Below are 19,749 nucleotides of genomic sequence, written 5' to 3'. Positions count from 1 at the left end.
CTTTGTTTCATTGACTTTAACACACTAACTTGATAACTCAAGTGATGCATGAGGACAATGCATGTTCTTCTGTACTTCTTTTGGAACAGCGGCTTTTGTCTCGTCAATGTGTAGAAAACAACTCATTCAAAATGACTTCTAAGAAATCAAATTGTCGCAGCACATTTGATAAGCATCATGTGCATTTTCTGATGCTTATAATCTGTTGTGAATTGGCTCAAAAAGGCCATCACTGAACAATGTTGGATCAGCGGATCTCACATCGATCAAAAGTTTCCGCTGCATCCATTTTTAAAGCCCATCTTAATGTGAAAATGTTCCCCTGATTTGTCTCAGTTGCTAAAGACACTTTTTCTTTTCCTGTGTGCAGTGTCCCACGCGGACCCTTCCATTCATCTAATTATATCTCATTTTAATTATTAACAGATTTCCAATGGCTGCAATGGCATTTGAAATCCAAAGATGGGAAATGTTGCCGATAATTGGCAGCTCATATATTCCCGAGACACACCTACCACACAGTCATTGAGTCATTACCGCACAGGGATTCGTAAATTAGACAAAAGCGGGTTTGGCCTAATTGCGAGGGTTGGTGTGGTGTAAAAACAGTGCAGATTCAGGCCTCTATTTGAATGTGTTAAAGGTTTCACAACAATACAGGAACACATGTATCACATGCATGAACACCAACATGTATGTATCCTATTCATTTATTAGAGGATGGAAGGTGTTGCCTGGTAACACTGGCACCAGCAATCTGTACAGAGTGATAATCTACATCCCCTTGCAAACAGACCAAAGGCTTGCTATTTCCACTTGCTTCTCTGTCTAGTTTGGTTAATTTGTTGTCTGTTCATGGCATGACTCACCTGCTGAAAGTGGACATGATATAGCGGGTTTGCAAAATACCCGACGTGCATTCAATCTGTAGCGTTTGTGTCACTTTCATGCCACAGTTTTGCATGCAATTTTTTTCATGTACTGTATATTTAGTTTTGGTTATTTTAAATGTTTGGTCTGTCCTCAGGTGCCTCCATTCATACGACCACTATATGCATGTTCATCAGCGGCCATCTGGGAGTTCCAGTTCCATTCATAGCATTTAAATATATTGTTGCTTATATTTTGTCAAAATACTGCAATGAACAGTACACATGATCATGGAACCCAAAATGAAAAAGAATGTGTGAACCACCATTCTAGCTTCTTAATCATATTTACTGGAAATCAGTGGATTTACCTGAATATTGATTATACAGTATATATGTCATCATGATATTCCAGTTTAAGTGGAACGTCTAAGATTGAACACAGTCCTCTCCTTGATGCTCGTCGCGCTCTGATTTGTTTGGATTTTAAATAATTTGTTCAAAGGGTCAGTCTTTCGCCATCATAAAGTCTTCATTCGAATGAATTGAATTTAACATCCTTATTCGAAATAAAATACGTCGACAATTGTTAATATCAAAACACCTTATTGATGAATGAGGCACAATGTGCCTCAGGAATTGCAGTTTTGCACATTGTCAACTGTAAAATTGTTCAACACTGTAAAACATAACATCGTTAAGAAAAGGTGCTGATTTTGATCCAGCTTTCTATCATTGGAATGCGAGCCTGCTCGTATATTTTCCTTTTCATAATATACTGAGATCGCACAAGAATAATGTCACACCACATCAATTCAAATTTTAGTTTGTAGAATTTCTGGACCTTTCAACTTTAGATGTTCCCTAGTGGCACATTTCCAAAAGCTGAATTAATTCTAACTGCCTCTGGGCACTGCAAATTCTGTGGTGCCAAGTTCCCAAATGTAAATGCGTGGATGTAAGAGTGTTGCGTCCTTTTCTCAGACGTGTTGTTTAGATTTGCGTGCTAACTGCTTGCAGGTAACCTCTGCCACAAACTACTCTGCTGCGGAGTGCACGCTTGTTGAGGAGGAACCATGGAAACATGAATAATGGCAGTGCAGAGATCTCCTGCTCCTGGGCTCCACAAGCTTTCCTTTCTGGTGATGGGAAAAAAAAAATGAGTGAATGAAAAAAAAAATTGTCATATGAACAGAACTACTAATGTTTTTGATGTAGTCTACTTTTCTTTATTAGTAGTCCCTTTAAGGTGTTTTTTTTAATTCTCTCTCTGACTTATAACTACTACTAATTCACTTAACGGTGAAACAGCGGTACGCGCTTCCTGTTCGAGCACAATTATGTCCTTAATAGCAGACTCCTGCACAATACACTTCAATGTCAAAGGAGGGAAGGAAGAGAAAAACGTGAGAAACACACTATTGCTAGCAATACATTACGCTTCCACTTGAAGCACCTCAGAGGGAGATTGATTATTGTAACGAGAGTGGGAGTCGTCATGGCGACCACTTCCTCGCTTCACTTCCGTTTTCGTGCCATCATAAGCACGCCTGCCAAGATCATGTTTATTCTTAGTCTCAGAATGCACCTGGCTACATTTACCAAGTATTTGCCAGAATTGATGAAAGGGTTAGGGGCAAGTTCTACTGAGCCTTATAGCACAATATTTATGACGGAACATTAAAGCACAAATCGTACCATGAAGACAAATTCAAAACACTATGTGTTTCCTTTTTTATTCACTTTAATTTAGGAAAGGGGCATTTGTGTGCGTGTGCGTGTGCGTGTGCGTGTGTGTGTGTGTGTGTGTTCGAGCATTCAGAAGAACGGTGAAGTGAGTTTCCGGGACCGAACAGGCAGGAGGAAATATTCTAAAAAGGTGCTTAAACTGCCACAGTCATATTGGAGACCAGAATTAATGTCTGTTTAAATTGACACAATCTCTAATTCCAATAAATTTCCACCTTTAAAAGACAGCATATCACTGCCCAAAATAATTGAGTGACACCAATGACATTAAAGTTAAATTTGGATTGGAACGCCAATGATGAATTGGCTTGTCTAAAATCCATGATGGCACAAACAATAAATGATGTAAAGCACAAAGCACACGGCACAAAATAAAGCTATCGAGCCATCGACTTGAAGTGCCCGCAGGCGGCACGTTCAAAATTATGCAAATACTGCACATAGGTTCCAAGAGAGAACTGGAGATTCTCAGGCCTCGACGTTTACTGCTGTAAAATTAGAAAGAAGACTTTTGCAGGAATCCTGCTAACTTCCTCACCTGACCTCTTCCTATCAGGAAACGATGGCTTAATCGCACAACGCATCCCGACGTTAACTCTGACAATGTGCAGAGGCTTCCCGCCTGAATGTTACATTCCGGTGGTTGACGGATCCTCTACCTGCGCTAAGGATCACATTAGTTTGGATGAAACACAGACAGAGATGAGAGAAAGTGCAGCTAATGGACGTCAGATGGGATTGTTGACATGCACAAACAGAGACAGACCAGAGATATTTATACTCATCCTTGAGGAGCCTCCGAAGATTCTTGTTTTGCCAGCTGTACAAAGGCAAACGATTCCGTATTTTTAGCCGCCAGAGCCCAAGACTGTTTCTGCAAACCCTAGATGCTGCAGTTGTGTGCCCATATGCATGATTTCACTCCACAGAAAAGTGGACATATATTCCCTCACTTTTCACCCAAATCAGGTAATATTAGTTTCGATCCCTCAAATAAGCATCGGCACGAACAGACAATTGTGTTTCTTATTCCGTATGAGTGAGAATTCTGTTTCTGTTTCTTGTTATTCCTTCCTGTCTTGTTTCTCTCCATTTGTGCTTAATGACAACCCGGCATCGAAGATGTCTGCGTCACACTAAGGCACACGACTAAATGTCGACGGAACAATAGAAAAGCTAACAAAATACCTATTGCACCACTCAGTATTGCTGAGTTCGCTCACAAGCCATCGTAGTGGGCTTCCATACCCGACAATGCACATTTGTGGCACACATTAGCATATGAACACGCTTATACAAACCATCGAGGTGACAAAACATTGAAGAGCACAGCGCTGACACCCTAATGGGCCCTTCCAGTTAGACCATATGGTTTTGTTTCCTCCAGGAACAAAGTTTCTCCGTTCAGGAGGCCATGAGCACGATCATGATGAGAGTTGGACCACGTTTATGTTCAAACTATTTTAGAAGCATGAATAAAATGAAATGATGACTGATATTGTGAACAAATTTTTTTTTTTTTTTTTTTTTTTTTTAAGGTGATGGTGACAAGACAAACATGCCTGTTTGATGACTAAAACATGACGACAAGCATCAGGTGTTCCCATGATTTTTTTTTTTTTTTTTTGCACCACTATCTTAAAAGCATGATATATGAAGTGCCTCCTTGCACTTTTGTGTATATATTGTAGTCTACAGTGTTTTGTTGTCGGTGTTTGTTTTCATCCATTCTCCCCGTTGGGGAATGATGAAATGGTTTGTAGGAATATAGTTTTATCGCTGTTACATTTGAAATGTAATCCTAGAGAAAATATATCATGTATGTCCTGAGTAGAACTAGAGTAGCCAAAATGTATACGCAGGAAATTGTGTATTAAATTGCTCGTTTCATTTTTTTTTTATTCGCTAATAATTAGGTGCTTTACTTATGTCACTCAAAAATATACAGTATAAATATCTTTTTTGTATCTAATGTAAGCCTTTTTGAATGTTTGTTCCATGACAATATAAGCAGTGTTCATTCATTGTCATTGTACAGAAATAGATATGTCAATGTTCTGACCCGTGGCAATGCAGAATATCCTGAAGCAACATTTGCATGAGGAGAACAAATAAAAATAAAAAACACAAGAGGGTGTGAACAAGAGTAAGCCAGAGAAGGAAGCGTTTGTTAAAAGGGGCCAACATGACTTTATTTGGTGGAAACTGTGAGAAAAGTTGCAGAAAAGAAGGTGAAATGTCCGTACGTAGGCTCGAGTGTAGCATCGAATGGCGCCCAGCAGTTGATAAGTGAACGATTTCAACACTTTCACGTCACAAAATTGAGCAAAATTCCTCAGGTGAATCATTGTATCTGTTTACTGGGGCGAGGACTGGCCTTTTTCTCATATACAGTATCGGCATGACGTTTAGTCCAGTGCTCTGATCGTAGCATATCACGGATCTCGAGATTGCTTTTAGGTTCTTGAAGTGCCACACATGCAACCTCTCGTGAGACCGTCATGCCATCGCCAACAAATCCATTAGTGAATCTGCCTTTACCCGCATGCCTTTTTTCACTTTCTACGCAATGCGCAATATGCATAAAACCCTCCTGGAACCTGCTGAAACTTCATAAGGAAACTGTACTCCTGTGACGGGCCCTTAATTCCATCGCCGCTATTTTCTACTGTTCTTTTGCGGAAGAAACATCTAAAAAAATCATGACTTCACCGATAGGAAGTTGCCTTCCTAATGTTACTTTTCTAGGCCTTCCCTTCTTTGTAAAGCTTTTGCTTTTATTTTGATGTAAAGGCAGAAAGTACATGTGAGGGCGATATTGAGAAAAAAGAACAAAAAAAAGTATATGAATTCTTTCCTTGATCTTATGCTATCCATTATAAAAAAAAATCTATTTCTACATATCTAAATGTGCTGTACCTTTGGTGTACATATACAAATATAACTAATAAATGTTGATTCATAACTAATATTGACTGTTGTTTGTTATTTGAAATGATTTTTTAAAATTAGTAATATATCCAAGTATATATTAATAATAAATATATCCTGTGATTCAAGTGACTAATATCACGACATTTGCACTGTGCATTACATTACATTCAAGTACATGATCGAGAAATAAATACATAGCTAAAATGCGTGACAATATGAATCTTTGTTTCAATCTTGATTTCCTGTGCAAGAATGTTGAGGATCACATCCCTGTTGCCATGGAAACCCGGCTTCCTCCTTTTTTAGAGTAGAATCGGTCTATCGCTTTTTTCCCTTCTTTCACATTTTTAGGTGTTCTTTACAACAAGATGTTCTTGATATCAACTCACATCCTCAGTCAAAGAATTCAAAAAGGAAATTGCCACACTGTTTTATTGAACAGGAATACAAAGCTATACAGATACTAGAAAACTGGTAGCTATGATAGCAAGGACAGTTCAAGCTAAAGTGTTTAAAAAAAAGAAAAGAAAAAGAAGTTTTATGTACAGTCCAACAAAATCCAAAATAGTGACATTTCTGGCTGTCTGGAAAAAAAAATGAAAAACTAACGAGTTCAGTGGAAAACAAAATGGGCAAATAAATCAAAACAATGAAATCATGTTGTAAAAGATTGTTTTGCTCATATTTTATATGACACAGGGTTTTTTCAAATGCAATGTCATTGTCATAGGGCATTTTGTCGAGTTGGCTGATGTGCGTTTTGACGCTCGCTTCTAAAAAAAACAAAAATGTAATCAACATCTTCATTGACCAAATCATTCCAATCTGTCTCTCTGCTCCCCCGCCCCTCCCCCACCCATCCCCTTTGTCCTAAACACACAAAACACATGCACAAACATTAGCACACGACAAGCTCACACCCACTTCACATCCCCGTCCTCACTTAAAACGTGCACTGGAGAAACAATATGCCGCACACGAGGGTTGGAAAGACCCAGCAGCCTTGCTGCAGTACAGTGCCACTTTTACATTTTGACATCTCACACGCAAACGCACACACTCACTCATATCTATGTGCTAACACCCACTCAGTGTCCATCCAGTGCTGACCACCAAAGCAATTTCGAACGCCACCTGTTCAACCGCCCGACCCAAATCCCCCTTCCACTGCCTGCACCTTCTCCCTCACGCCTCTTTATCAGGCGTCTCCTCCAGCTTGATGACGGTGAACTCCTCAGTGTTGCCGTTCTCCTGGATCTTCTCCTTGTTCATGAGGGTCACCATTTCCTGCTCCCTCTCCTGGGCCTGTGAGCTGGAAGCTCCAGCTCCCGCTGCTCCATTCCCCTCGCTCTCTTTGGAGGTGATCATCAGAGTTTGTTTCTTGCCGCACCAGCTGCAAGAGCACATCCACATGAATTTCTCCACGTTGTCTGACTGGAATTCTAGGTGCTTACCTCTTTCTTTTGGCAAAAGCCACACACACAAAGAGGATTGCGGCAACTGCTATAAGCACCAGGATGATGACGAGCCAGTCTGCAGGGAGACGTACCAAGAAAAATTGCTGTTTCATTTCAATTACGAATGACTTGACAAAAACACATTGTGGCTGCTCACTCGTGGAATTGTTGCCCTCCCGTTGATCCCCCGGCACAACTTCATTCATCCTTTTCTTGCCGTGTGGGGGTTGTTGTGTAGCTTCAAGTAAAAAAAAAATAATAATAATTAAAAAAAGTAGCAATTCCACCCATCTCTTATTCAAAAGTAATTAGGAATCACTCAACAAAAAGTAATTAGCAAGCACTCACTTAACGGTGTTGATGGCTCAACTCGTAAATATTTTTTGACATGTTTAAAAATACTGTACATATATATTCATTCATTCATCCATTTTCCGAACCGCTTTATAGTCACAAGGGTCGCGGGGGGTGCTGGAGCCCATCCCAGCTGTCCTCGGGCAGTAGGCGGGGGACACCCTGAATCGGTTGCCTGCCAATTGCAGGGCACACAGAGACGAACAACCATCCATGCCCACACTCACACCTAGGGGCAATTTAGAGTGTTCAATCAGCCTGCCATGCATGTTTTTAGGATGTGGGAGGAAACCGGAGTACCCGGAGAAAACCCACGCAGGCCCGGGGAGAACATGCAAACTCCACACAGGGAGGCCGGAGCTGGAATTGAACCCGGTACCTCTGCACTGTGAAGTCGATGTGCTAACCACTGGACTAATCAAATTATTCACGGGGTTTAATTATCCGCTCATTTAACATCATGAAGAAACTGCCGTCTTGCCGTGTACCCTGTTAAATGGGTTACTAGACATTGATCACAAGCTACCTGGAAATGATTGGAAAGCTGTGCAGGATATCCATCTTTCCCGACTTAACTGATGACCTTTACGTTTCTTTGAGTCTTTAGGAAGACTCAAAATGACTATTAACCAAATGAGACACCCTTCACAAAGTGAATGTGTACAATTCATTTCCTTTTGTCAGGATTCAGACCATTGTGCATTGGGTTTGGTTTCAGCAATTTTTAGTAAAGCTCAAAAGTATACATTTATTGTTGTTGCTATTTGTTTATTTATTTTTATTTAACATATTTATATATTTATGTCTTATGGAATTTTAACGTACATTTTAGCTGTGTGTGTTCAATGCACTACATGTTTGCACTGTGGTTGAGAGAGGAAAGTAGTTTCATCTGTGCTTTATGTTACACATAGAGCATATTTGACAATAAAAGCTCACTTGACTTGATTTGAAATCAAGTCTGAAGGAAGAAATGAACAGCCAGTATGTCTAGTCGAGTTTGCATTGAGGAAGGAATTAGTGTAAAAGACTCAAACACCAGAGGGCACCACGTTATTAATACTGTATTCAGTACAATCATAAAGTTGTTGCAACAGTGACTTTTCTCTTTCAAATCTATGAACGATTACTTCCAGTACACAGACAGTTATTCATATGCAATTGTTGCATAGTCAAGTGTGTGATAAAATTATGTTCTCGGCTTGCTGCGGTGCTACTTACGCTCCGCTATGGCATCCTCATTTTCAGGCTGCAATTTCACACCCTCCTCTTTGTCGTCTGGAAGGGGCTGCGGGACATCGGTCTCACTTACAGGGGCGAGGGTTGACAGTGTATCTTCCTCAGACCCGGGTGGCTGTAGCCCAGATCCGGTGGACTGATCGAAGCCTCCGGGAGTGAGTGGGAACAGGGCACTCTCATTGTCGCCCCATCCGAGTGAACTATCTTCCACTGTTGTCTGTTCTGTGGCTTCCCCCGACACAGGGGATGGTGTCGTAACAGTTCCCCCAACAAAGTGTCCTGACTCTGCTGGGGTGGACACCTGCAGCCCAGGCTCTGTGGAAGCAATCACCGACAAAGGAGAAGAAATGTTTATGCAATCACACATCTATACTATGCTGTCAAGCTTAAGATAAGAAAAGATAAGAAGAAAACCTCTATTTGTCCCACAATGGAGAAATTCCCAATTTACAACAGCAAAATTATGAAAGGGAGAAAGTAGAAGACAAAAGTATATAAATAAATATATATTATACTTATATTGAAAAGGCAAATTCTGTTTTTGTTTGCTTTCGAAAAAGACATTTTTGTTTGAGATCAAAGATGAATATGAGTGAAGAGATCAATCATTTCCGCTTTTATTTCCAGCCTAAAAAAATTGCTTCTTCCGGGTCAGGCTCATTAGTCCTCATTGAAATAATACATAATAACAGCAGCAAAATGGACTTAAAAGTCAACAGAAAAGGGTTTGTCTGTCTCTATTGAAAGATCCCACAAATTCAAGAAATGGAAGATTTTAATCAACTGACTTTAAAAAATCCTGTAAAGTGAATGCAGAGAATTGTTTCTAAATACATTATAATTGTATTTAAAACACGTGCCAAGTCTGAGAACTATGTAGAACTGAATTGTAGTGTTCTAAACTGGGTCACTGACAGTGTAGTGGTACACTCGCCTGGCTTGTGTGCGGACAGCGTGGGATCAGCTACCACCCGGTAAAGGTGTGGTTGTTGGTATGAATGGTTGTTTGTCTTTATATGTGCCCTACAACTGACGGCCGACCATTTCATGGTGTAGTTTTCCTTACGCCCAAAGTCAGCTGGGATACATTCCAGCAGCCCCCCGTGACCCTGTTCAGGATCAGCGGTGGAAAATGAATGGATGGGTAGAGCTAAACTGTTTTCCAGATGTTTTGGGCAGGACTAAAACAGCACTGTGGATGAGTGGTTGTCTCGCAACCCAGAGATTGTGTGATCGATTCCCAGCACATGTGACCTTTTTTTTTTCCCCAAGATGGCGCCCGAGTAGACAGCCGTTGGCAAGTGCTCTTCAAGAGCCTTGCTTTTTTGTTGTTTTTGTCCTTTGTTTTGTCACATGGTGTTTGTTGTTTCGTCGTGTGAACCTGTTGTGGACTGTTTTCAGCGTTTCTTGGCCACGACATTTGTCAAAAGAGAAGAATCTGTGCTTGGTGGTTGCGCCTTCTCGGCAGCATGGCTGGACCAGCACAGATTTTGATTGGAAGGAATGTCGGCGCCATTTGACTGTTGGAGCTGGACAGCCCCGGCGTGCTTGTGTTTTTTGCGCCTGTAATGGGCAGCATTTTTCACAGCCCCGTTTTGTTCAGTGGAGATGTTGGCGCTGTTGGACTGTCTGCATTGATGCGGCTGGATGGATGGCTGCTAAAGTTGAGGATGAGGAGAGAGTAGCGTCGGCGCGGAGTGTATTTGGAACTGAGAGTCGCCGCTGGAATTGAAATGGATTTACATGGGACAGGAGAAGTGAACCAATCTCTTTTTTCGTCAATGGATGCTACAGCTTCTTGTTGACTTTGAAACTTAGCTTGTAGCCGGCGTTTGCACATTTTGAGCATGACGTCTCTGATCCACTGGTGAAAGGACACTTTGATTCTCGCCCCTTTCATCTCAAACTGCTTTAAACAACAAAGCGTATGAGGGAAAGGTGGTTAGGATTGCACGACTGTCCGTGTTTTATGTTATGTGTTGTGTTGATTATTTTACTTTATGTTAACTGTTTTGTTAAGCGCTTTGTTACAGCTGCAGCTGTTGTGAAAGCGCTATACAAATCAGGATGTATTGTATTGTATTGTATTGCATGTCAAAGTCTCTTTGAGCATGATACTGAACACCCAGTTGCTCCTGCATCATCATTAGGCTAATGAGGAGTCAGTGTGAAGCGCTGCGATTGCATTGTAGGTGGAAAAGCGCTATCAAAGTAAAAGCCCATTTACCCATTTAAAAAAAAAAAATCAATTTAAAATTTGCATAGCAATTTTACTCTTGGACCACATGTAGTTCATAGACCACGCCATAAAAACATTGCCATCGATGACACATAGATAGATACTCTTGTGCGAGTCAGTTTACACCCACTATAATTGATATGATTCAACATTTTCTTTATCTTCACATTTAAAAGCTCTATCAATACAGAGCGTGGCGCGGTTCGACGTCTTGCCTCGTGTTTGTGTTTCAAGTCTCGACTCAGCTGGATTTGCATTTTCAGCCTTTCCGGAGTGAAAGCAAAGTCACTTCGGGACTCAGCTATTGGCGCCCCCATAAAGACAAAACCATACAATGAGCTGAGATAAGGTCATAATTGCACAACTGGGCCAGACAAGTTAAAACAAAACATTGATATGACTGTTAACATTGATATCAAATTAGTGTCTTACATGCCCATGAAATGCAACCTCATCCCGGATTTTCAACTGTTAATCCAAAATCATTTGGATGGTACATTGCATTTAAATGGTGTTTCTTCATCGCCATGGCATTCTGTCACGGTCGACAACATTGACAAGTAAAACCATCCTATAATTTCGGAGTTTATTACATTCATTGATCACAGTAAAGAAAATGATTTCCAAACAGGATGTTACAAGTATTATTCACGTTTAGCACAGTCCTGTACCTATGTTTATTGTGTTTGCCTATTACCAAATGTACACTTAAGACTATTCACTTGGATTAATTGTACTTCATTGTTCTTTCAATTTGAAGTAGAAATGTAGTTGATCAAATGTTTTCATAATTTTACATTCTTGAAATTATGTGACGTAGGCATGTTTTTGTGTATCATTTCAAAACAGGTGCATCCATGGATGGCTGTTCTTACCTTGTTCATAATTTGTAAATGCCTTCTCACAGTTGATCTCGGGCCCAGCTAGCACATGGACAAAATAGACGAAATAAAAATTGAGACGGAAACAAAAGGTAATCAGCGAGATGCAGATTATGAATATGAACAACATTCTTAGTTATGGGAAGAAAAATCTTGCCGAAAAACCAACCTGTTTCATCATAGCAGTAAACATCAAGACCTTCATTTGGGTCGTCACGAGAATAAATGAATAAACCGGTCGTGTTCACAGCACAGTTCTCGTGGTGTGTGTGTCTGAGGATAGCGTAGCTCATGTTGCTGATCCAGCCGTTCCTGACAAGACACAAGAATTGACCTTGACAAACTATTATTGTTTTCAGAGACAGAAAGTATGTGAATTTGAGAAAGTTGACATATGGAAGCCGGAAGTGGAAGAGTAATATTGTTGTCTAAAATAAACCCGTTTTGAAGAACGACTGTGATCGCGGCCGACTTCGTAAATTCACCAACATCACAGCATTTGTCTGATCTATTGCATAAAATTCACACCATCATTCAAAGATCCGATTTGGCCTATTTACCGACAACATTCGCTGTTCAATACGTGCATGACGAATGCTCTCCAATACAACCTTGTCACGCTGATCCAATGCTCCTTTGCTGGCCGACATCTTCTGAGAATGACTCGTTACGTTGCATTATCTCTTGAATGAATTCACATACTGTACGTCATTCAAAGTAAGGTTGCAAAAGATTCGATATGTTTTGATGTGGATCCAGGGAAAATGACGACACCTCAACGACGCATGGGCCCTTAGTTTCCAAAGTGTTGATTCTCTTCGGTGATCCTCACGGTTGAAGTGCTGATGAGCTGTTTTACTGGAACAAAGTGACTGCGTTTGAATTGCCTAAAAGTTTGAAAGTGGTTCCATATAAAAAGATATGATACTTGATGATTGGTAAATTCGCTTTGCTGATCTTGAAGGCTCATGTGTGGCACATTTTGGGAAGTGATTCGCTACAAATGTTTCTTATAACCCTTTTTGTACTCATTATCTTGGTGTGTATCTGACGGCACGAAAATGACAATGCTCCTGCTTTTACGCCAAGTGCAGACTACATTGTGTCAGCAAATTATCAGGTGCGTCGAGGGCAAGACTGCTTTGTGCGCCGGCATGCCCCATGAGCGCAACACGACCCCAGAGAGACTGGGATTAAAATGAAGTTCCGCGCGTTTTCATGCTGAGCACATGGTCGAGTCTACCAAAATCGGGCCCATGTTGTTATGTCTCAGACTCAAATGAAACAGAACATATTAGAAGTGAAGGCAGGGGAAACATTTACAATGTAAACCCCCCCAAAAACAGAATTAAAAAAAATAAAAAGCAGGCTTCATGATAACATCAAGTGACAAAAGGCCAACAGTGAATGAACAGAAACAGAGAACTTAATAACAAGGCACAGTTGAGCAGATGAAGAAAGGAGCTGAATGGTTGAGTGGGGCGAGCATATCAAAGGTTTGTGCTTTCACCTGCAGGTTTCCATGTCTTTGTCAAAGGCCCGTTCGACTTGCTCTGGACTTGCCATTGTCGTCTGTAGCTGCTTGCACACCTTTTGAGCATTCTCAAAGGTGAGAGAGTGACGAGCTTCACCTTCGACAATAAATACTCCGGCATAGCTGCAGCTGCGAGAATTGACTGTGGGAAGAATTCAACAGAACAGGGTTTGTGATTAAAAAGAGAGAATGTATCAATAACAATTTGACAGTAGTTTGAGTACAAATGAGCAGCTTGGCGTGTTTTGCTTCACAGTTGAGATGCTCCATGTTTGAATCGCAGCTCATGCACTCCTGTGAGGAGCTTGCATGTTTCCCCTGTGCTTGTAGGAGTTACACAAGGCATTCCAACTTCCTCCCATGTTCCAAAAACATACATTCAGTTAGTTGAAGACTAATAAATATCTCAAAGGTGTGAATGGTGTCTGTTTAAGGGTGTCGAAAGTCATCTGGGATAGGCTGCAGCTCACCCGCAACCCTAATTAGGACAATCACCTTGTTACTATTACTCTAAGTGAAAACCAGCCATTAAAAAAATATAAAATACAGAAGAATCAATGATAGATCTGTGGAAATTACGCAGACTGAAAGCAACTAACCATCATCTCTTTCATTTCTCTTCTGTATCGCATTTTGTTTTTCAGCCCATTATCATTAGATTAGATCTGTCACATCATGTGCATGCCAGCATAATCATAGTATTGATGTGTTGGTGGCTTCCAGTCTCTTTATTTGTGTCCAGTCCATGGGCCACGAGATCCCTTTTCCCTTTTACAACCATTCAGTGGCTCATAAGCAAATAAGTGATTTGACACGGGGATGGCGCATTCCATGGACATACACATGAGTTCAACATGAGACAATGTTAGGATGAGGCGGAAAACAAAAGCGTCATGTGTCTGCAGTGTAGGGCCTCAGGCAAAGACACACACAGACTCAACAAAGTAAAAACAAAAGAATGTATTTTTTTACATTATTCATTAGCACTTGTAGCCTGATTGTTAGAATGTAAGAAACTCTTGTTAAACTACGAATGGAATGAGAATGACTTCTACCAGTTCAGGTGGAAAAAAATTGAAGTCTGTCAAGCAAGTGGGAAAAAGAAAAGAGCAGGCAGCAGCTAGTGTCGGCTTCTATCACACTAAACGTTGAGGGGATTCCCTGACATGAGGAGGCGAGCATTTGCATTCACAATGAAAGTGAAAAACGACACTTAGTTGGGAAATGTAAAAAAAAAAAAAAAAAAAAAATACAACAACAAAAAACAGTAACTGAAATAACTTACACAGTGAGCATCTCGTCATCCCCTCTGACAATGGTTGTGTCTGACCATTGAAAGCTTTAAAATGAACTGATTAGAATTCAGCAGTAACACTAAAAGCTAGCATTTCCTTAAACAAAAAAAAAAAAAGAGCTACCGTTCATTGAAACGTGAACAAGATGAAACGGGATATTCAGTGGAAATACTGATGAGTTCGGCGTAATTCATCATCCTATGTCATAAAATAAGATATTAGAATTAACACACCACATTCTGGAGTTGTTTTCCCACAAACACCACTTTACTCAGTCAGGTTGGAGATTGTGACCTACGGTGACCATGGCAACCCATACATAACAAGAGGATAGCTCATTCCTCATCTCAAGCTAATTACGTTTTCAAAAATGAAAAAGAACAAAATTCATAATTTAATAAAGCAGACTTATGAGTTCCAAGTACAGTACTTTAACCAAATTGTTTTTGATAACTTCCCAAAGAGAAAATCTGACCTTCAAAATATTGTTAGCCACCAATTTGGGATTTCGAGAAGTGGCCTATGATGTATTCGACGCCATGACATGCGTATTGCAGATCATTGTACCACCGCATGTACCACAAGCTTAACTAGAACACAAAAGGCAAACGGTTCTATTGGTGGAGTGTAAAAAAAGGAAGTACATCGTTGAGGAAATAACCGTTTCATAAATGTTACTCCTGTATTACAACATGTAGGCTAGGGAAACAAGTAAATGCAAACGCATTGTGATTTACTACTACTACCGCAATATCTTTTTTTTTTATATATATATTTTGAGTATACAGCTTGTGTATAAGATACAAGTTACATTTAACCCGTTATCATTTGACAAGATAGTATCGGTTAGTCATAAACTATTGACATCAGTTGAGCTCTCTGCTGTTAGAGGCAGTTGGGCAACAAGAGGCGGTTGCTGCAGGCCTCTCCCTACCCACAGCACACACACACACACACACACGCACACCTGACAGAAAAACTTAACACATGCTGGCACACAGCACAGCGTCCCTGAAAGTGGGGCTGAAAAACACCAGTCGTTGCACCCTTGTAAACTGAGCCAGCAAGATCACAAATAGCAAAAACTGCCCCAAAAAAAGGGGGATTCATTGGTATGCAGGGGGAGCAGTCATGGGAATCTTTCTGCAGCCCCAACGCCTGCCATCCTGAGGTAGTGACCACCCCAAAGCTCCTTTTGTCACCGAACCAAGTTGAAGCCAAGGAGACTGATCATTCCTGCACGGTGCCTCGAGCCGGAGCAAAAGAAATCTACTGTAATTTAATGTAGAAGTAACGGGAGTGTTATACCCTGTAGCGGCACACTCCAATTTCTCTCCTTGTCCTGTCTGATCTGATTTTCCTGTGACAATAGTTTTTGTGTGTCAAATACCGAAACGTTATCAACGATCTGTCGTCATTATAAAACACGGATACAACCAGCACACCAAGTGCCTCCATATAAAGATCAACAAGACATGTTGTTTTCACTTATCGCCCTGAGTCTTCTCTGTGCTCTTCGCCATTCACGGTCACATTTTATTGATAAGGTCAGAATTAAAGCTGCAGAAGGGATGTCACGCTCAAACAGACACGTTCTTGTTCTTTGTCGCGTTGTATTTCGTCAGCTGCTTTAGAAGCAGGCCTTGCGCTCTTAGCATCACTCCAGCAAGGCTCCGCTTCCGCTCTCTTGCATCATCCATCTTAGTGAATTGCTCTGCTCAGCAGTCATGTCCTACCACAACAATAGGTGGCAGGTGAAATGTGAGATCTTACTGAAAATACGTTTGGTGTACATACACACACACTCTTACGATAACAGTGGAAAGTCACAAGAATGACCACCTATTCCATCCACTTCGAATGTGCTCAGAATACTGTAAGTGATGTTATTCAAGGAAGCACAACTGAAATGAGGATACATGCACTGCAGTAACACAAAAATGTGTCAAACCACATACTTCCTTTGCTTGGCTACCACTCAAAGTTGCAGTTGGTGAATATGGTTTGTGGGTAATCTTGCTGAAAAGTAGTGGGTGCTGAAAATGATGCCGAGAGGTGTTGAAAGATTTTCCACACACATGAAGAAGTTGGCACGAGTTGGTACATGATTTCATTTGTCATATTTTCCTAAAATAGTCCAAATTGAAAATGTCTTGTGAATAATGATTGGACTTCTAAATGAGTTTGACTAACCAACCAGGATTGACTAGAATGACATTGACTTCACATGCTAATTTCACACTATTTGGCATAGTTTGTGTACTCGCTCTTATTAGACATGCATATGCGGTATAGTTGTTGCCGTGGCATACCCTAACCATCTTAGCTTAGTAGCTAACATTGAACAAAGGCTAGTTCTTACTCTCTGCATACAGTATCCATGAAAGGCTAAACTTGATGCAAGCTGGCTCTCACATCTCACATTCTACCCAGACTTGAATTTCAGTTGTAGGATTTGACTCCATGTCGAAAAGAGTTGTTTTTCAAAACTAAAAGCTACGTAAAGGAGCTGCATGATACCAAAGGAGGTTCTGCGCCGACAGAAAGAACAGATAAAAAGAGGTACTAAGGCAAAGCGTACAGCTGTCTTCCCTAATGGCCCCCTGTTGAATGAGTCAAAACACGTGGTGAAGTAGCAAAGGGGAAGCCAGTGGATTCAAAAGGCCTCCTGGTTTGGACTCGGTGCCAAGGACTCTCTACATGATTGCACATTTGTTGTTGTATAATAATAACAGCATTGCTGGTCACTTTATTTTTGCTTGATCTCCATCACTTGCAAATCTGTCATTCTCGTGACGTCCTTAGCAACACTAATGGTACCCCTACATTACGTAGAGACTCTCTGCACTTATGTGTTATGTATATCATTGATTGTTGACTGTAATACTCGTGTGGCTGAAACTACCAAAGATAATTTGCTGCGTATTTTTAAATAGTAGGCCAATAAGGATGATTCCGATTCTGATTATAGGGGCCCTGACCACACTACACATTGACCCACGATACATCTGATAAATAAGAGGCTAGATATTTTGGTTGGGTTGGTCAGAGAAGTAATTTGTAAAAGAGATGAAGGCATTAAAAAGTGTGGTCTACGTGGTTGACACTCACTTCCTCTCTTCCCCAACAGCATTTTTGAGCTGTGCATTTCATCTTTGCTATGAATCATAACGTCATCATCATCTGGCCAGCAAGAGGGTTACAATCATGGAATATGGACATTAAATACATAAAAGCTGCTGTTAGAAATCACTGGGTAACAGATGTCATTGTAAAATACTTCCATGAATCTAATTTGAGATTACATGAAGGGTTAGCCTGGAAACAGAATCCCACTGCCCGAACTAATGATATACTTGCGACCACAGAGTTAATGTTCAAAGACTTTTCCCTGGGCCATGATGAGCACTCTGACATTTGGGGGGGGGGAAAAAATGGCACAAACACAAAAGCCGCCTCGTCTGCTCACAAGAAGCCTTGTGAGGAGCAAATATGTTTCAGTCCTCCCGTAGCCAGAGATGCTGTCTAGAGGAACACTCCTATTTGCCTTTAAATGAGGTCTCATTTAGAGAGCGTAATGCTCAGCGCCGTGGCGCCGCAGGGAATCTGTGCGAACAACCTGACAACCATCTCCTGTGGGACCACGCTATATGCACATGGACCTGTTTGATTCAGCACCTCCAGCGACGTATCGCTGGGGGCAACAAATCCAATCAAAACCTAACTTTATGGAGCACATATGAGATGAAAAAAACGATGACATTTGCATGGAAGGCTGGTGCCGAACATCCTTTGTGGCAGACTGTAAAGCATTAGAATGTGTGATTCCTACTAAAAAGTATTGGAAAAAAAAATCATGCCTGTCACCTGCGGAGGTTGCGTTTAATGTTCAGATTCAATTAATGGGTTCGACTGCCTGGCACGTTAGCGTGTGTTAGACAGAGACACAGCAAAAAAGCATTTTCTTTGTGTCTGACAGCAGTCTCAGACTGCCAGACATGGGGCTGCCTCCGCTGCTGTGGAGCATGCACAGTCACTCTTGTCGGCATCCAATCTTTTTTTGGTTTTTTTCACAAACCGCACAGAACAAAAGTCTCTTTTAGTTTTACTTATATTCTCATGAATATCCAGACATTTAACAATTATGGGTTCAAACAAAGGCAAGTACGTCTGGCACAAAGAAAGAAGAAAAAGCTCATTTCAAACAAAAGAGCAACGGAAGAAGGCATGGTCACCTCACCTTGAAGTTGCTCTGACCTACAGTAGGCCAGATGTCCTAAGGTGACCCCCAAGAGAAGAGTCCACATCCTGGGCAAGCCTCGTCTGGTTGGCTGGCAGAGTAGCTGAAGGTAAAGGTGAGGATGAAGCCTCAAGTAGTCCTGTTCTCTCTCAACCGGAATGGGCCGTGTGCGTGTGTAAGTGGGTGTAAAAGAGGGTGAATGAGTAAGAAGGCGCTTCAAAAAGGAAGCTTCCTCTGAAAGGGAGTTGCTGTGTGCTTTGGCAGCTGGAGAGCACTCAGACTTTGCTCAACTTTTCTCTTCTGCGTCTGCAAACCGCAGCAGCTGTCTGCACCCACACAAGGAGAGGACGAGCGCCTCATGTGAACACACACCCACTTGCCCCACCTCTCTGCTTCCACCGCTCTTCCTTTCCACCAGTTTGAAAATGGAGAAAGGCGAAGGTGATCGCTCCCTCTCATCGGGCTCCTTGTCTACCTCCGCCCTCTCTGTCTCTTGCTCCCCTCCTTCCTCTTTTCAGACAGCAACAGTTTCAGTGTGCCCATCTGGTCTTTTGTTCCCGCCGCACTTCATTTTCAATTCAACCAATTTTCTTGGCTCTGCTCCCTTTCACTGTGGTTGTGCATCTCACAGTGTGATCGGCTGGCAGCAATGGGAGCCGGTCACATCCATTTCACAGACACACATCATTTTAAAAAGACTAAGGTTAGAAACAAAAATGGGGAAAACATGGAATACAACCAAAGGACATGCATAAAGTATTGGGACATATCTTGTATCTAATCAATCAATTCTACACCATCAACTTTGTGGGGACAACCTCTATCTGTTCTGTCACGACTGCCCCAAGCACCAAGCTGGGGGGATAAATACAATAGTCGGAGGACCTTGGTGTGGAAGAACAGAACAGCCCTGACCCCAACCCTAATTGCCATCAAACATACCATTTGCATAAATAAT

General features: G+C 41.3%; 2 protein-coding genes across 5 annotated transcripts in view; one reads left to right on the top strand and one right to left on the bottom strand.

Annotated features, from left to right (window-relative positions):
• Positions 1–3,862, top strand: part of slc1a2b (solute carrier family 1 member 2b) — a 38,369-nt gene extending 34,507 nt beyond the window's left edge. For all 3 annotated transcript variants that reach the window (XM_019894069.1, XM_019894068.1, XM_019894070.1), the window contains exon 11: positions 1,890–3,862. In XM_019894069.1, coding sequence (XP_019749628.1) covers positions 1,890–1,961 — 72 coding nt within the window. In that variant the 3' untranslated portion in view covers positions 1,962–3,862. The remainder of the gene's footprint in view (positions 1–1,889) is intronic.
• A 2,391-nt stretch (positions 3,863–6,253) lies between these two features.
• Positions 6,254–19,232, bottom strand: cd44b (CD44 molecule (IN blood group) b). Of its 2 annotated transcripts, none has more exons than XM_019894071.1 (8): positions 18,792–19,232; positions 13,233–13,398; positions 11,892–12,034; positions 11,717–11,764; positions 8,585–8,932; positions 7,167–7,247; positions 7,007–7,085; positions 6,254–6,945 (listed from the first exon to the last, which is right to left on the bottom strand). In XM_019894071.1, the coding sequence occupies exons 1-8, from the start codon at positions 18,856–18,858 to the stop codon at positions 6,738–6,740; spliced, it is 1,140 nt and encodes a 379-aa protein (XP_019749630.1). In that variant the 5' UTR covers positions 18,859–19,232; the 3' UTR covers positions 6,254–6,737. The 2 variants fall into 2 exon arrangements, with proteins under 2 accessions (XP_019749630.1, XP_019749631.1); XM_019894072.1 differs by having other exon boundaries at positions 8,585–8,917; positions 18,792–19,230.
• Positions 19,233–19,749: the final 517 nt, after the last annotated feature.

Source organism: Hippocampus comes, unplaced genomic scaffold (genome assembly GCF_001891065.2).
Source record: "Hippocampus comes isolate QL1 unplaced genomic scaffold, H_comes_QL1_v1.1 scaffold104, whole genome shotgun sequence".
NCBI lineage: Eukaryota > Metazoa > Chordata > Actinopteri > Syngnathiformes > Syngnathidae > Hippocampus > Hippocampus comes.
This window is presented reverse-complemented; position numbering and strand designations above follow the sequence as displayed.